This window comes from Ipomoea nil, unplaced genomic scaffold, assembly GCF_001879475.1.
Source record: "Ipomoea nil cultivar Tokyo-kokei standard unplaced genomic scaffold, Asagao_1.1 scaffold3321, whole genome shotgun sequence".
In the NCBI taxonomy this organism is placed as follows: Eukaryota; Viridiplantae; Streptophyta; class Magnoliopsida; order Solanales; family Convolvulaceae; genus Ipomoea; species Ipomoea nil.
Genome location: NW_017619749.1, coordinates 3,895,388 through 3,913,406, shown reverse-complemented (window position 1 = coordinate 3,913,406; position 18,019 = coordinate 3,895,388). Strand labels below are relative to the sequence as shown.

Genomic DNA, 18,019 nt, shown 5'->3' with positions numbered 1-18,019 from the left:
TTCTTAATGTTTCTTCCTTTGCTGTCATTTTATGAAGTAATCAATTTCATCAAGAGTAATAGTCTGTATAATGTTGGCAGTATACACCGGATAAAAAGTAGAAAGAAAAAGAAACTATTTCCCAATGCAGAATTTTCCAAATATGTTAGTTAATATCTCTTCAGAAATATCATCTCCGCTAATTTGCCCAAGGGCCAGCGCAGCTTCCCTTAGATCAATCGTCCAAAAATCAAAGGGCAGCTCCTCTGCTATTGAAGACTTGAGCCTGGTGAATGCATCTTTTGCCCGAATAAGTTGCTCACACTGCCTCTGATAATTATCACAAAAATTTACTTGGATTCAAATTCGATGTAAATTCAAATTCATAGAACCTCAAATGATATATTTAGTCTTAACTACATAACAAGTTAAGAAATATGTGCAATATCGTCAATTGTGATATTAGGTTACAGAAGCAAACAAGTTTTTCTTTTAGGCAGCTGACCTGGTTGACAGTCCATTTGCGACCCCCTGCAGGAATCTTGTTGAGACCCACAATCTCGACTATTGCTGCCTCCAGATCTTGAATTCCATGACCAGTGACAGCACAGGTAAAAATCTTCTTGTTAAAAGAGAAGCCACATGCATCGACCAATTCAGAAGCAAATGGAGCACAGTCTATTTTGTTGACTACTAGAATTATTGGAGAACTCGACCCTGATGCAGTCTGCAAATTAGAAGAAATCATAGAGTCATGCTTGTTTCAAAAGCAAGTCAATACAACTCGTAATAAGCAAAAGCAATCCTTAACATATCCAGGGGAACAACAGATCCAATCATGAGCAAACAATTTCAGATGTTATGGCAGTAAGCCAGTAAATGATTTAGTGTTCAATCATCCGGGTCCTAATATGGTCTAAGTATCTTAATAGAAAGCATTCCTCTAACCAGCTTGGTTGGCGTGAGTGGTCGTGCACTCTCATCCAGTGTTGTAAAAATCAGCCTAGGAGGCCGCCTAGGCGCCCCTAGGCCGAGGCTGAAGTGGCTTCCAGTCGGCTGGCCAACTAGGCGCCCAACTCGGCCGAGTTGGCGCTCAACTCGTGATTTGTTTTTTACATACTCAGTTACTCCTCTTCTATATTCCTCTAGCCATGTACTCAACTAACCATCTAACTTATGCAGTTAACTAGTTTGGGATTATAACAGTCTAACAAGTCCTATTCCTGAGTGGAAAAAGCGGGGACGATATACTCGGATTACTCAGCCACCTAGGCGCTAGGCGCCCGGCTAGCGCCTAGCGCCTTTTGCAACATTGCCCTCATCCCTTAAGAGAGGTTAGGAGTTCAAAACGCCTTGTCGTATGGAAAAACCAATATGGCCAGCACTTTGCCCATTAACTGGGTCAACCCGATGCAAATTGGAATTAGTCTGAGTATGGTACAGGCTTAAAGGTGTTTCCTATAGTTAGGGCCTACTTAGGACACCTTGTGGTCTAACCAAAAAAAAAAAAAAGCATTCCTCTTGGATTCGAGGAAGCAACAACTTCTAAAGCACTCAGTCACCAGCATGCAATATTATCTTCTTGAAAGATTTAGTACTTGGAGTACTGATAAAAAGAATTTTTCTTGAACTTGGCTGTCAAGAAACTATATAACTAAGTCTGAATATAGTATAAGAAAAAAGGTGGAACAGTTCTGAAACCTTGTTGCTTTGAATTCTTTCAAGAAGTCTAGCATCCTCTGTAGTCCAACCCTCTGTTGCACTAACAGTCATTATAATTACATCAGCATTTTCAGCAACTTTTTCAGATCGCTCCACACCTACGAACCGAAGAAGTCAAACTAGCATAAATGGCAAAATCAATCAAAGCTGTAAATGAATTTAGCTAATTAGCACGAGTCACTCACCAAATCTATTTTGAACAAATATTTTATGTACAATAAAATGGCAACTTTCAAGTTTCAACAAAATAGACTTGAAATAAACTTCAACTGAAAGAGATGAAGCAGGAAAAAAGAAGAAGAAGAAGAAGAAGAGAGAAATACCAATTTTCTCCACTACATCATCAGTTTCTCTTATACCCGCTGTATCAAGAAGGATGACGGGGATACCACAGACAGAAATACTAGCTTCTATTACATCCCTCGTGGTTCCAGCAATATCCGTAACTATTGCTCTCTCAGTCTGCATGCTAAAAGGCATATAAGGAACACAATTAGATATTAACACTAAGACTAATAATGATCCAAGCACCAACCAACAGAACAAGTTAACCTTCTATTCAAATAGGTAAAGATATACTGTGCCCCTAAAGATTCTAAACTCCAACTTGAGACTAAGCCTCAGTTTCGATAAACAGCTTAATATAAGCATTTTTATGGTAAGAACTTTACAAATTACAATGAGCAGAAAACTTGTGAGTAAAGAAGATTTGCCATTTTAATTAGCCTCTGAAAAGCTGTTTTCAACTAATTGATTAGTTCATGGAATAGCTAGAAATAAAAGCTCAAAACAACGTTTTTAAAACCATAAGCTTTTTTATAAGCCCATTCAAAAGTGTTGCTTTAATTCACTTTCCACCTCTTACCACTAAAAAGGAAAAGAAGGCTCCAGTGAATGGTTTTCTTGGCTAAGCCCACTGAATTGAACTTTTGCATCTATCTATACACCTCATTGAAGTTATTTTAATGCATAAATGCTTAATATCCAACGAAAGCTAATTAGCTCAATATTGTAGTTTGTCAACCACAAAATTGAAGTACAACAAAGGGTTAAAAGTTACATAATTTTAGTGATACACACAAGTCCATTGTAATATATCTTCAATAGCAATATAATCAAGTCCAAAAAATAAGGAATTCAATGAAATTGTCAAAACGTACTTTGCTCCATGCATTAAGAAGGCTTGATTTTCCAACATTTGGTCTACCAACAATTGCAATCTGTATAAAAGATGAAAATTAATCAAATCTAAGGCATAGCAAAGCAAATAATAAAGGGGGGGAAACTTGAAATGGGAGCTTTCTTGGGACTTATATTTGGGAATTGCTTTTAGTTTAAAAAAACCTAGGGAGTATTTAGAGATATTCTGATTCAGTGCTACATGTGTATTTTGCTTAAATATATGCTAAGGATGCACAAATAAACATGTAGACAAACATAAAATTATCTCATTTCATATATCAAAGTATTTAATGCATTCAAGGCTTCAAGCAATAATATAATTCTCCATATTCCATTAAAGTTAGTTTTTTTCTGCATTTTAACACACACTATAACATTTAAAGGAAAAATGCACATAGTTTCTCCTATCAAAGAAACATTTTCCAGAATGTAATGCTTGCAAACTCGGTCAAAATTTAATCCACACATCAAGCATGTGAACAATGATATAAGACGATTTTGAGTTTACAGGAAGGGAAAAAATAAAAATAAAAAAATTCAAACAAACCACATCTGCTATGTGATTCGCCAATGCTGTTTATTAAATAGTGTAGTCCAGAATCCAGAATGAATGATTTTCCAGGAAAATGTGTAGGGATAAATGAGTAAGTTTTTTTAAATGCATGTAGACCTGTAATCCAGACTGCAGAAGCTTATCATAGTTGGCAGTTTCCAGTGCACTGTCCACATCTCTCAACATCCCATATATTTTCTCCATAATTATGTTCAAGTCCAGGGGCGGCATCTCATCATCGAAATCTAGTCGAGCTTCAATCTCAGTAAGCAACTCAATGCACTGCATTCTTAGAGATTTTACCAAAGAAGAGAAACCTCCCTGTCCAAGAGAAAATTTTAGTCAAAGAGGCATGACATGCATGAAATGGACATCAAAAAGATATAAATAAACCCAAAATAGTAGTATACAGCTTGCACATAATGGAATACTAAAAACCTGTAGTCCTGCCAATGCAGCATCAGCAGCAGCCATTGACTTAGCTGATACAAGTTTTTCCACATTCTCAGCCTGAGAGAGGTCTAAACGCCCATTTAAGAATGCACGAAGAGTGAACTCGCCTGACAGAAAGAAAAGTTATTCTTTTAATATTTTATTTTATTATAGAGTATTTATTCTTGCATAAATATACAGTTTCATTATGCATTGCATCTAACTACTTTTAACATGTGTAAGAGTCCATAAATGGCAATGCCAAGAACATTTGCATCTTTAGGTCTATTTCAAAAATCACAAAGTAACTTTCATTAAAACTTTTCGTGTTCAATCACAAATATAATTTATCAAAAAATGGATGATGTAACTAACCTGGCTCGGCAAGCCTAGCCCCAGCCTCCAGACAAGCCCTCAACACACGATTCAAGCATACTTCACTTCCATGACACTGAAGCTCTACCACATCTTCTCGAGTGTATGATTTTGGAGCTAACATGGGAACAACCAAAACCTAAGACAAACAAAAATCATGATGATAACCATTGCCAAATATACTGCCTTCAACTAATTGCTAACCACCTGTGACTACTAACAGATATTCAAAAATTATTTGCTTCAAATTGCCAAAAGCAAGCCCTTTACATTCAAATGTGTGAATGTTTTTTGAAAAAAGAAAGCTAAGCTATAGTTTAGTACTAAACAGCACAGAGTTGGATAATGTTCAAAAGCCATATCTGAATACTGTTTGAGCAAAGTTCCAAGGAGAATCAGCAAAAAACATTTAAAAAAAAAAACTCAAACTTTACTTTCTTCTGAGCAAGATAATCATTTAATGATGAACTAAAACAGTAAAAAGTGATGAGTAAATGTTAAAATAAAACAATAGTTTGAAATCCATACCTCATCAATCACATTCCCGCGAGAATCAGAAACTACACCATACTCCACAACATGGCTTTTAGGCCTCCATTCAGAAGGGTCGTCCTTTCTCCTCTTCTTCTTCTTCAAGGAACGAAAAAGACGGCCAACAATCGACACCGCAGACGGCCCCGAAAGGCGGACTATCCCAACGGCAGCCGGCGGTCCAGCCAATGAAGTGACAATGGCCGCAATGGTGCTTGAATTGGTAAACGGGGGATTAGAAGGGTTCAGTGTTCCAGACCCCCACACCCTCTCATCTGTCTTCAGCATCAGAGTATGATTATTATAATTATCTGCAACAAAATTAAATCTTTAGGGCATAAGTATGCATAAGATACAGTGGAATAAGAGAAAAAAAGGAGTAACCTCTAGGGATAGCACGGAGTTTGGGAGTGGAAGATAAGCGAGAATGGGGAAACGGGATTGAGAGTTTTCTGTGGAGAACTGAGGGTAGCAAAGGGTGGCGATAGAGGTGGCTGAAGAGTAGATAGCGGAACGCGGGAAGCGAAGCCATTGTTGTGTTGGTGGATCCAGATTTAGATTTAGGCGCAAATTTCACAAACCCCACACTTTGCTCTGCGCCGTTTCTCCACTGTTTTCTTTGTGCGCACTATAGGCGCAAATCACATAAAATGGTCGTTAATTCCCGCTATACAAAACTAGTGATTTTTATAGAGAATTGCGCTTAAAACATTATAAATGAGTAAATAAGACAAAATTGCACTTAACAATCCATAAGAAAATATTATGAGATTGATTATATTATACTATACACTTTTGGAGCTGAAACTCCTATGATAACGAAATAGTCCATTGTGCCCGCATGGGTAGCTCAACTAGTCAAGAGATGAAACTTTGGAAGAATGACTAGGAATCGAGTCTCACCAGCGGCAGTGGGGGGCTCCTTGTGCGCATATTCAGTTGAGTCACCATGATGTAGGAGCAACCTCTCAAAGTGAGGGGGGCAGGGGGCTCCTTGTGCGCGGTGAGCACCGGTCTAGCCTCTGTGGTTCATGTTCAGTTGAGACACTATGTTATGTCGGGCCGGAGTGTGGGGCCCCTAAAATTGGGGTTCAACCTTTTGGAAGAATGAAATAGTCCATTGTTATTTTGTTTTGTTAAGTTTAACTTTTTGATGTACCAAAAAAAAATCAATTTCTATTTTTAACATATATACCAAACCAAACCTTGCATAATAAAGTTTGATGCACAAAGCTTTCAAGGATTTTTCACAAAAATTATTTTTTTCTTACAAATTTACAGAACTCCATAAAATATTTTAGAGCTAATTTTTTTAATTTTAAATAAAGTACAAAAAACCATCTAAAAAATCAATAAATTAACAACAAATATTTACAAATATACATTTATATTTGTAATATTTGTACATTTTTTCATATATTTATATCTTATGTTTCTCCAATTTTTTTGAGTACCCATTTTTATTTAAAAATTATGTTTCTGTACTACTTGGATTGGATAATAAATTTAAATTTAAAAAGGAAAATAAATTGTGTGGATGACCAGCTGGCTTGTGTGATAAAATGGGCATGTATGGACCAGGTGGAAAACAGTGGGGACAATTGTACGCATTTGGTGGGACCCTTGCACCAAAACACACGAAGTCCATTATTGAATGATTGATTTTTTTTTCCTTTTTTTTTTTTTTTACATACTCAATCTCCTTTTTTTTTTTTTTTTTTTTTTGAGAAACTAAATCTCCTTTCTTAAATCATAAAATTATTCTTTATGGTAAAATTTTTATTCAATATTAATGGGGTATTGGGTCAGTGAAAAGTTAGAACGATAGCTGGGCTGAAGGAGCTAGTGTGGCGTGTGTAGCGCGGGAATGTGTAATAATATAAATATTAGTCATTACGGATTTACAGTGTGCGACTTGTACAGTTAGAATAATTCAAAGTTACTTTGTAAGAGTTGGATAATTAAGTTCATGATACTAAGGTGTGCGATTTGAGTCGTAATTATCTCGATGACATAAAAGATACAGAATTGTTCGAGTTGTGTCATGTGAGCGTGAGTTATTCTGATGTGCTACTTGAGCAGTCGGAGTACATCCAAGGTCACTTTGCAGGAGTTGGAAGCTTGTGGCATAATTAACATGACAGAGTTGTTCAGATTATGTTATGCGTGGACTTTTTTCGTGTACGAATTGAATAGTCAAAGTACATTTAAGACATGTTGTACGATTGTGGGTGTGTACGGTGTGACTTATAACCATCCCGATGACTTATAAAAGAGATAATTAATGTTGTTAAGAGATGAGAAAAGGGCATCCGATCTTGAATTGAAAATTGTAATACAAAATTCATTTTATAAAACATTATAATCCTACAATTGTCCATAAAAACTTTATACCACTAATTGAATCCGACACAAAATGAGACAAAGGGATATTACCATACTACCATACATAAGTACTCTTAGAAGAAACTAAGGCTTTATTATATGAAAAATGTTACGTGACGGCATATGAAACACACTATTTTAGCATACGAGACATATATAAAATCTGGCAGGCATTTTCAGTAACTCCGATCCATGCATACATTCTCAAAATTAAAGCAATAATTAACATCATCATCAGCTGGCCTGGGACGCATTATACAATTTAAATATGTGGCCATGAATATTACATGGTGTTGGATCCACGTGAAAATAACATTTTCTTTTATTTCTGCAAAACCTCCAATACTCGTTAGAACCACATAACGCATCGTACGCATATATTTATCGTCTTTGATTCGTAGCGGTCCACTATTTTATACCACTACTAATCTACACGGCGGCGGCTTCGGATTCGGCGGCGGCGGAGCTGGTTGTTGCGGTTTCCTTCTTGTTAGAATTCATCAGTAGATATTTCTCTTTTCTCTCGTCCTGAGACATCTGTTTTTGCCTGCACTCTAGGCTGCAAAATGCACTATCTCCTCTGGAATAATGAGAAAACTAGATTTGTATTAATGGCAGAGAGAGTGAGAGAGGATCGATCGATCGAATGAAGAGACGTGTTAAAGAGTATGTGTACCTATACATGTAGATATCACGATCGGGGATCAGGCAGCGTTTACAGAGAGAACAAGCCCTCAGAAAATGGGCGGTTGTTTCGGCGGCGAAATCTGCCGACCTCCGACGATTCAGGGTTCTGACGGTTACGGCATCGGAGGCCGGCGGCCGGAGCGCGCCTCCGGCCTTGAAGGCGTTATGAGGATCAAACGCCTCGAAATTATTAGCCGATGCCGCCGCCATCGAGGCCTCTTCGATGCCGAGATCCAACGTGAACTCCGTCATGCTTGTGGTTCTATTCATGGACTGCCTCGCTCTCTTTCCCAACAACATTTCTCTCTCTATCACTGTATCACCTTATCTCGAGTATAGTAGCTATGGCGCTAGAAGTCAAAGAAGAAGAAGAGAAAGCGGAGATTAGAGATTTCTCGACATCGAGCTCGAGAGTGAGAGAGAGAGAGAGAGAAGACTAGCGAAGGGGAGTGAGAGAGGGGAGAGTCTGGGAAGAAAAAGAGTGAGGTTGAGAGGAGAGAGAGAATCTGGACCGTTGATTGTGATGGGCGATGGTGCAGTTGTTTCTACTATCGCCGGGAGAAGACATGTCGTAAAACATGCCAATGAGATAAAACACATTAATTTGCCAACATTATAAATGGTAAAAAAACATTATTCCAGCAGGTAATCAATGATGGATAAACAGGCAGTCCTATATGAATTATTTCAATTAATAATTAAATTAATGGTTTATTTATGTACTTATGGAACTTATATTTAAATATATGAGATGTTCAAATGTCAGGGTGACGATAATAGCTTGCCGAGTACAATAATTTTAATGTTTACTATTCATATTCATAAATAAGTTTTTATTATTGGTCGTGTTTGATAAAATAATTAACCTAGCTCTATTAGAATGTAGTATTCTTCTGTGCATATACTTTCTTAATAAGACCTCTACTGAGGCTCGAACTCACAACATTCTAAATGAAAGTCCAACCTGAGTACTATTAGATTACATAGTCCTGGTAACCACTATTAATTATTTTTTTTTTTGAATGCCACTATTAATTATTTGATTTGGTTAAAACGTCAATATACGTATTTGGTTAATTAACTTTTTTGTAACTCTAAAATGCTAGAATTCAAAAAGCTCTCAAAACAATTTTTTCAATTAGTTTTTGAGAAAATAAATTATACCAAACAGTTATCAATTAACAACTAATTTACCAAATATTATCAACTAGTTATACCCTCTAATTAACTCAATCAACTAACATCCATTTACCAAACAAAGTCTATTGTTAAATTGTTAATATATTAATTTAATTATTTTTTTTAATGACAAAAGGGGAGCACCAAGGTTCTTCTCCTTTTGTCCCACATCGAAATGAGGAGGCTCCTCAAGTCCTCATCTCACGTGAAGGATCACTTACTAATTTTTGTAGCCACTATTGTATTCAAAACTAATAATAATAATAATAATAATTAATATTATGTGTTAAATTGTTATATCATGGACCAAAGTTTACATTGCATTGTGAATTATGGTTCAAGAATTATATGTTTGTAGACACATAAGATGTTGATAATGTTGGTTAACATGTTATGCGTCATATAAACTGTTAACTACATGTACAAAATGTATTAACTGCATCAGGTCCACAATGCAATGTAGACTCTGGTTCATGGTATAATTTACCCTATGTGTTGGGGTGATACTAGAGCTTAGGAGTTAGGAGGTCGGCCTTGGAATGGATTGCCCGTCAGGCTTGGCAAGTGTTCGGTGATGGCCTAAAAGGTGTGAAGGCCCAAATATATATATATATATATATATATATATATATATATATATATATATATATATATATATATATACTAGTTTTTTTACGCGCTTTGCCTGAATGGGATAATGCCCAATGATTATTTTTAAATAAGTATTTCTAAGTATATAAACGCAATATTATATCGGAGATGTTCATGCATATGTAAATAAATATTGAATTGGTTTATTTAAATCGGTAATTCAAAATATATAAATGCAAGATAATATTTATTGAATTTTCTAATTGATATTTGGCAGTGGTAATTTTCCTCACATGTTTCATGCATTGTGAGATGTGTGTCGTAGGTTATCATGTGAAAGTATTGAACAAAATATTAATATTTATTATATTTGTATAAAATACTTGGTAAATAAATAAATATATATAATGTATTTTGTATTATAACTTTGATATTTAATTACAAGATAATGTAAAAAGAAGACAATGGACAATGCAGTGAATATAATAAATTAATAAATTTGAAGGTAATGAATCTTTGAATTGTAGAAAATAAAGATAATATAGCTAATTAAATTATATCTATTTTTAATTTTTTTATAATGAATAATTTTTTTTAAAATAAAGGCATTATAGACATCTAATTCTAAATTATTTAAATGCATAAGTATTATTTTTTGTTGTAGCTAATACTTTATTTTAGTTTAATAAGAGTAATAAAGTGGCGTACATACTTTTCAGCAACAATAACGCAATCATTGAATTTTTTTTTTAATTTATATTCGTTGTTGAGACAAATTGTTTTGAGAGTGTCTCAATGACAATTGTTACAATTCCTGTCAATATAGGATTTAATAAATAATTCAAAATATATAGTTACAATAGATATTGTTATAATAATATAGTAAAAATTAACTTACAAATTTCTTTAGAAATTTTCATGCATTGATAAAATTCTGATGTCTAAATTTGTTCAATTAGAGCCAGCGGGATGTCAGCATTGTCATTCGTTAGAAAATGATCCTACCGTTTTAGAGTCCAGGTGTAATTGTATTTATGATCAACAATTTTGTAGTTAGGTCGCACAGGCCTGACAATGATGTAAGAACAATTTTGTCCGATAAAAAAATAATAGTATAATATTTGTAAAGTAATGTACAATAATTGTACCATTATAAAAATACATACAAAAAATATTAATACCATAACGACCTAAATCATACAAATAATGCAAAAGTATAATTGAAATATTAAGTTTTTTTTTTCTGATCTAAATAATCAAAAGAAGATTAATTAAACCAACAAAAAAAAAAAAACTTAACCTAAATATGTTTTTTTTTTTTTTAAATGCATAAAAATCAAATGATTTTTAAAGTTCTTGATTTATAATCTTTGATGCTTAACTTTGAATGTTATGTATTTAGTCAGACTAATTATTTGAACAAAATTTATGTTAAATTTTATATTATATATATTTTAAATATATTTTAACATATTCGTAGTATATGGTTAACAATTATGCCAACTCTAATTGGGATATGGTTCGAAACTAAGACTTTTCTTATAGGAATTAATGTGTAAGTTAAAATAATAAATAGTTAACGGAATATTCCGTTACTAAAGTTTATGCTAACGGAATTTAAGTTATTTAAGGGAAGAAAATAATATAATAGAGGGTAAATAAGGAAAATCAATAAAAAATACTAAAATAAAAATAATATGAATAATTCATTTTAAGAAATAATAGTATAATATGAACAATTCATTTTAAGAAACAATAGGACCGACATTTTTTTGTTCCAGTTAAGGGCCTAACATTATTGGCTCTTATTAGAATTATATATGTATGTAGATGTAGATTGTAGATGTAGATGTAGATTGTAGATATGTGTGTGTGTGACCCAATAGTCAACCCATATGAACTCTACTTTCCTAAATCTTTTTTTTTTTTTTTCTAAAATCACCTTGACAGGATAATAGGGCTGGCACCCGACCCAGATCACAAATGGGCGTTGAGTCAGCATCACATGGGAACCCAACGGGCAGAACTCCAACGGTTAGGAATTCCAACATGTGTCACCTTTATTGTCTTTGAAGCCACCATTGATGCCACCTTTGATGAGAGAGAGTTAAAGCCTCAACGCCTCATTCATGACTCTTCATATTCTTGCCGTTAGCTCAGCTCCCCAATGATGACTCTTCATGTTGTTACCATTAGGACCTAGCATAAATAGAACTTCCCTCAGCTGAGCAGGGGACGCATTGTACTTTCTATACTGAGACAAAAGCAATACATCTATCGTATTCTCTTATAGCATTGTTATATTATTATTTACCGGTAACGTTATTACCGTCATTGGTGCTTTCATTGAGAGCCTGAGTCCAATACTCAAGCAGGCTACAACACTACTCTTTTTCTCTTTCAACAGCAAGCCTGAAAGAATGGCGTCCCGCAGCTCCCACGGTTCTCGCAACGTGAACAATGGCAATGCCTCAGGTGACCTCCGGGACCAACTCACCAACAATCGCGGAGGGGACCTCCGAGAACAGCTCAACAACGGGAGGCCCGGGGACCTTCGAGACCAACTCAACAATGGAGGGGTAAACCAAGCCGTGAACGAGAGGCTTGGGGACCTTCGAGACCAACTCAACAATGGGGGGGTGAACCAAGCCGTGAACCTCCAGGCGACCGCCGATATCATTTAGCAAGCAGTGACGGCGGCGCTAAATCAGGTGGCGGTGGGACTGCAAGGCCAAGTGCCCACGCCGCGGCCCCAGCAAATAGGGGTAGAGGCCCAAAGAAGTGGACCGGCCAGACGACAACCAGGCCCTTCCCAATCTGCGCCAGAACGATTGGGACAGAGGGCGCCCGTGCGGCAAAGATTAGGATCACGGGCCGAGGGGTCCTCTACCAGAGGCCCTCGCCAACACGAGAACAGACAAGCCGAGAGATCACCCACAGAGGAGGTGGGCGAGTCTCGGGAGCCGACCCCACGCCGATACGTTGATGAGTCGGCCCTACGTCGATACTTGGAGGAGCGACGCGTCGATGAGCCGGCTCTGCGTCGGCACTCGGCGGAGAAGCGACGCGCTGATGAGCGGGTCCCACATCGACACTTGGATGGACGGAACGTCGAGGAACCCGCTCCGCGTCGACACTCAGATAGACAGCACGTCGATGAACTAGCTCCACGCCGACACATGGAGGAGCGGCAGCCGGCCCCGCGTCGGCACCCTGACGAGTCGACCCTGGTCGAGAGGCTGCAGAGAAGAATCGAGGAGTTAACAAGAAGGGTGGATGCACGGGAGTAGTCGCCGGAACCTGAGGTACGGATGGCAGCACCATTCTCCCCTAGCATCATGGACGTACCTTTGCCGAGGGACTTTAGGTTGCCCGCCATCAAGGAGTACACGGGGGCCACTGACCCACGTGTCCACATGACGAGGTACAAGGCTGCTATGGTAATGATCGGGGCAGGGGACGCCATCATGTGCCGAGCGTTCTTGTCCACACTGGATGGAGCGGCCCAAGACTGGTTCAATCCCAGATGGGTCGATCCAAAACTTTGGGGAGTTATCCAAGAGCTTCCTAACATACTTCTCCGGTAGCATACATCGCAAGAAACCCTTCTCTCACCTCTGTGTAGTAAAGCAAGATAGAGGCGAGAGCCTCAAAGGCTTCCTGATCAAATGGAAAAAGGAAGTCAATAATGTCTACGACTTCGACTCCAAGGCGGCGATCCCGATATTTATCCATGCCTTAAGATCAGGGTATTTCCACAAGCAGCTGAACGCTCACCACCCCCGCTCTTACGAAGATCTGATGGGGACGGCTAGCCGCTATGCCGAAGCAGAGGACGTCGACAAGAAGAAGAAGGACGAAGAGGATGGTAGGAAAGATGGGAAGCCTGGGAAAGCTGGTCCACCCAGCCAGGCACCACTCTCGAACCACCCGACCGCAGGGAAAGGCCGAGACCACGAACGGCCTCGCTTGGTCCCCTTGTGTAATTTGACTCCTCTTACCCATCCCGTCAGTGTCATTCTAAAGCAAGCTGAGGAGATGGGAATGGTAGAATTCCCCGAGGAGTGCATGAAGGTCTCCCCAAAGGCAGACCAAACAAAGTACTGCAGGTTTCATAGGCATGCCGGACACGATACGGATGAGTGTCACGTTTTGAAGAGACAAATAGAAGACCTCATCCAGCAGGGCTACTTCCGACATTTCGTCAAGCGATCCAAGCAGCAGCAACAGTCGCAACACAATCCACCAAAAAATGTCTGGAGGAATGAGGATGGCACCGAGCCGTCCACCTCAAACGCCAAAAAAAGAGACCACGACCAAATATCTGAGCAGAGTGATAGCGAGAAAGAAACCGAGGTGGCGCCCAGACGACAAAAGAAGCACACCATACACTTTATCTATGATGGACCTGCAGGGGGCGACACGCCCGCGGAAAGAAAGAAGTGGAGCCGGCAGCTATACGTGGGAGAAGTGGCGAGACTTCCCAGAGAAAAGAAACAGAGACAGGAGGCCATCACCGTCTCTGATGATGACCTCCCAGAGGGCCCGTTACCCCATCGTGACGCCCTGGTAATTGAGATGGACGTCAATGATGTCATTATCCGCCGCATCTTAGTCGACACGGGAAGCTCAGTCAATGTGATGTATTACGATGCCTTCACCAAGTTAGGGATACTTAGGAACCAGCTCAAAGAAGTACGTACCCCACTCTCTGGATTTACGGGTGATTCAGTAGAGACGGAGGGGTCAGTGGTCTTACCAGTGGAGATAGGCACGAGCCCTAACATTCGCAAACTTGACTTGGAATTCATCGTGGTAAAACTCACTTGCGCGCACAACATCATATTGGGGAGACCGGCACTGGAGAACCTCAAGGCCATAGTGTCGGTGGAACACTTGTGTATGAAGTTCCCCACTCCGAGCGGGATAGGGGTCGTCAGAGGAGACCAGCGAGCGGCCCGCAGTTGTTACGTTAAAGCATGCAAAAAGATTGTCAGAAATGATCTATAAGTCCACACCATCTGTAAGGATGATCGATCGGGTATGGAGCTAGGAACATTTGATTAAGTATTTTTCATAATATTCTAGTAGTCGTTTGGAACTGGTGTTTGGAAATCGCGGTCCGCCCGCTTTGCATTCTGAAATCTTTTGGAATAATATCTCGTGCTTGTGGTCCGCCCATGTTGTTTCAAAAAAAAAATAAAAAAATAAAAAAAAAAAATTGGCTGAGGGCGCGCCTCAGCCAAGGCCGAGGCACAAGCCTCGGCCTCCTGGTCGAGGCGCACGCCTCGGCCACAGGCCTCGGCCGCGCCTTGGCCGCCTCGGCCCAGTAGCCGAGGTCACGCCTCGGCCACAGGCCAAGGTCGCGCCTCGGCCACAGGCCGAGACCGCGCCTCGGCCACATGGCTGAGGCGCACGCCACGGCCCCAAAAAAAAAAAAAAAAAAAAAACGATCGGACGAGGCTACGCCTAGGCCGCGATCAGCCGAAACGCACGCCTTTGCCACGATCGGTCGAGGCCACGCCTTTTCCACGATCGGTCGAGGCCACGCCTCGGCCACGATCGGTCGAGGCTACGCCTCGGCCGCGATCAGCCGAAGCGCACGCCTTAGCCACGATCGGTCGAGGCGACGCCTCGGCCACGATAGGTCGAGGCGACGCCTCGGCCATGGTCGGCCGAGGCGCGCCTTAGCCACGATCGGTCGAGGCGACGCCTCGGCCACGATAGGTCGAGGCGACGCCTCGGCCATAGTCAGCCGAGGCGCACGCCTCGGCCACGGTCGGTCGAGGCGACGCCTCGGCCACGGTCGGTCGAGGCGACGCCTCGGCCACGGTCAGCCGAGGCGCACGCCTCGGCCACGATTGGTCGAGGGGTTGGCCGAGGCGCCCGCCTCGGCCAACGCCGAAGTCCGTCCCAGCATAAAAAAAAAAAAATTCATGTGTGATTTGGAAAATAAAATCACATACTCGGGATCAATCGGGATTCTCACGATATCAAGCAAATTCAGCTTTACTCCCAAGTCAACTCAAACACATCCGTTGCCTCAGGAGTAGGGGGGACTGGTGACAGGATAATAGGGCTGGCACCCGACCCGGATCACAAATGGGCGTTGAGTCAGCATCACATGGGAACCCAACGGGCAGAACTCCAACGGTTAGGAATTCCAACAGGTGTCACCTTTATTGTCTTTGAAGCCACCATTGATGCCACCTTTGATGAGAGAGAGTTAAAGCCTCAACGCCTCATTCATGACTCTTCATATTCTTGCCGTTAGCTCAGCTCCCCAATGATGACTCTTCATGTTGTTACCATTAGGACCTAGCATAAATAGAACTTCCCTCAGCTGAGCAGGGGACGCATTGTACTTTCTATACTGAGACAAAAGCAATACATCTATCGTATTCTCTTATAGCATTGTTATATTATTATTTACCGGTAACGTTATTACCGTCACACCTCTCACTACGACACTACTTAAATATATTTATATTTTCTAAGTCACATTTACATTACAAAATATTTCACTCTAGCTATGTACTATAAGTACCCAATTAATATACGAAAGCCCAATGACCATATACAATATTACTTATCAACTATAAAAGGCCATGATTGAAGACAATAAACAAGAAAAAGGGCATTGCTCTTCGCCTTGTAAAATATCCCAAGACCAATGGCTCTTTATACAAAAAAAACAAAATAAAAAAAAAAAATTACTTGTATGAAATGACGGCAAAGATAATGGATTTTGGTTTGAAAAGGTTCGTGATTTTTACCTTTCGATTCTCACATTAAAAATATTGTGTCCAATTTATTTTCTCCTCATCTTATTATATTCTATCTATTTATCTGATTAGTTATGTTGGTCCGTCATCAACTACCTGTTAGTTGTAAAATCAATGCTATGAATATTTAGAGTTTGGGTTTAGATTTAAGCTAACCTCTTTAGTCTCAAAGCTAAATGACTTGATGACTTACATCTTTACGGGCTTGGGGTCAGTTCATGGTCTAGCTGTTTAGGATATATATAATCAGTAAATTAAAAATTAAGGGCATTTTGGGATAGAATACTCCTAATCATGCCTAGCTAGATTCTATTAGAACCAATAAATTTGGAACATTTCATCGTTTAAATCATAATATTATCAAATGGTTTCTCTAAGGGTGTCCTCTAAAACGGAAAGTGTTCGTATGTCACATGCATTATTACACACTAAACTATATATATATATATATATATATATATATATATATATATATAATTAGGTTCTAGTGCGATTAGGGTGCCCAGGTGCGGTTATGCGGTTTAATCTGGGTCATTCATCTCGCTTAAATCAACATCCAGGATTACCAAAATTTTTTTTAAAAAAAAAACGCGTAGCAATTTTGTAATTTTTGCATCTAGGTCAAAATTAAGGTGAGCGATTCTGTGATTAATGTGCGTGAGTTTTGTATATAATATGCGTGAGTCTTGTGTGTAAGGTGCGTGAGTTTCGTGCTTAATATGCGTAGGGTTGTGCTTAATGTGAGTAGTTGTTAAAACTTAAAATGTGGGCTTTTGTGCTTAAAGTGCGTGAGATTTATTCTTAATGTGAGTGGAGTTTGTGCTTAATGTGTGTGAGGTTAGTGATTAATGTCAGTAGTTGTTGAAACTTAAGGTCTGTGAGTTAATACTTAAAGTGCGTGCGTTTTGTGCTTAATGTGCGTGGGTTTTGTACTTAATGTGCGTGAGTTTGTGACTTTGTTTTTAAGATCTAACACTTACAGGGCGTTTGGTTGGAGGGGGGAATTATGTGGGAAAGGAATTGTAATTCCATGGGAGTTGAATTACCGGGAATAAAGTGGGAATTTAAATTCCAGTGTTTGGTTGACAGGAATAGAATTACTGGGAATTTCAATTCCAATGTTTGGTATACATGGGAATTGAAAGGGAATAAGTAGTATAAAGTCAAAAATGTCAATTATTGTTGTTAGACATTAATTTTAGGTTAAAAAAGGAAGGGATAATTTTGACTCATCACTATCTTTTTTTTCAAGGAATTAAAATCCCAAGGGGGGGGGGGGGGGGGGGGCATGGGATTTTAATTCCATGAAAATGGGAGAATTGCAATTCCCTCCAACCAAACTACAGAATTTAATGGCCTTTGGAATTAGGTGGGAAGGAAATTTAAAATCCATCCAACCAAACGCCTTGTTAAGGTGGGCCATTTTTAGCTTATGCTTCTTACTTCCACAAGAATTTTTTTTTAAAAAAATTTCATTGATTTGAGCCATTGATCAACGACTCAGATTTAACTGCACGGGAAGCTATACCCACACCTGAACCCTTCCCTATATATATATATATATATATATATATATATATATATATATATATATATATATATAGGCATTCCCTATTCC

At 39.1% G+C, this 18,019-nt stretch overlaps 2 protein-coding genes across 2 annotated transcripts; both read right to left on the bottom strand.

Annotated features, from left to right (window-relative positions):
- Position 1: 1 nt before the first annotated feature.
- Positions 2–5,423, bottom strand: LOC109170332 (tRNA modification GTPase MnmE). Its single transcript, XM_019319408.1, has 10 exons — positions 5,159–5,423; positions 4,772–5,085; positions 4,244–4,382; positions 3,875–3,996; positions 3,554–3,757; positions 2,862–2,921; positions 2,025–2,163; positions 1,681–1,799; positions 485–706; positions 2–309 (listed from the first exon to the last, which is right to left on the bottom strand). The coding sequence occupies exons 1-10, from the start codon at positions 5,304–5,306 to the stop codon at positions 115–117; spliced, it is 1,662 nt and encodes a 553-aa protein (XP_019174953.1). The 5' UTR covers positions 5,307–5,423; the 3' UTR covers positions 2–114.
- Positions 5,424–7,236: 1,813 nt separating this feature from the next.
- LOC109169709 lies at positions 7,237–8,313 on the bottom strand. Its single transcript, XM_019318589.1, has 2 exons — positions 7,836–8,313; positions 7,237–7,739 (listed from the first exon to the last, which is right to left on the bottom strand). The coding sequence occupies exons 1-2, from the start codon at positions 8,144–8,146 to the stop codon at positions 7,589–7,591; spliced, it is 462 nt and encodes a 153-aa protein (XP_019174134.1). The 5' UTR covers positions 8,147–8,313; the 3' UTR covers positions 7,237–7,588.
- Positions 8,314–18,019: the final 9,706 nt, after the last annotated feature.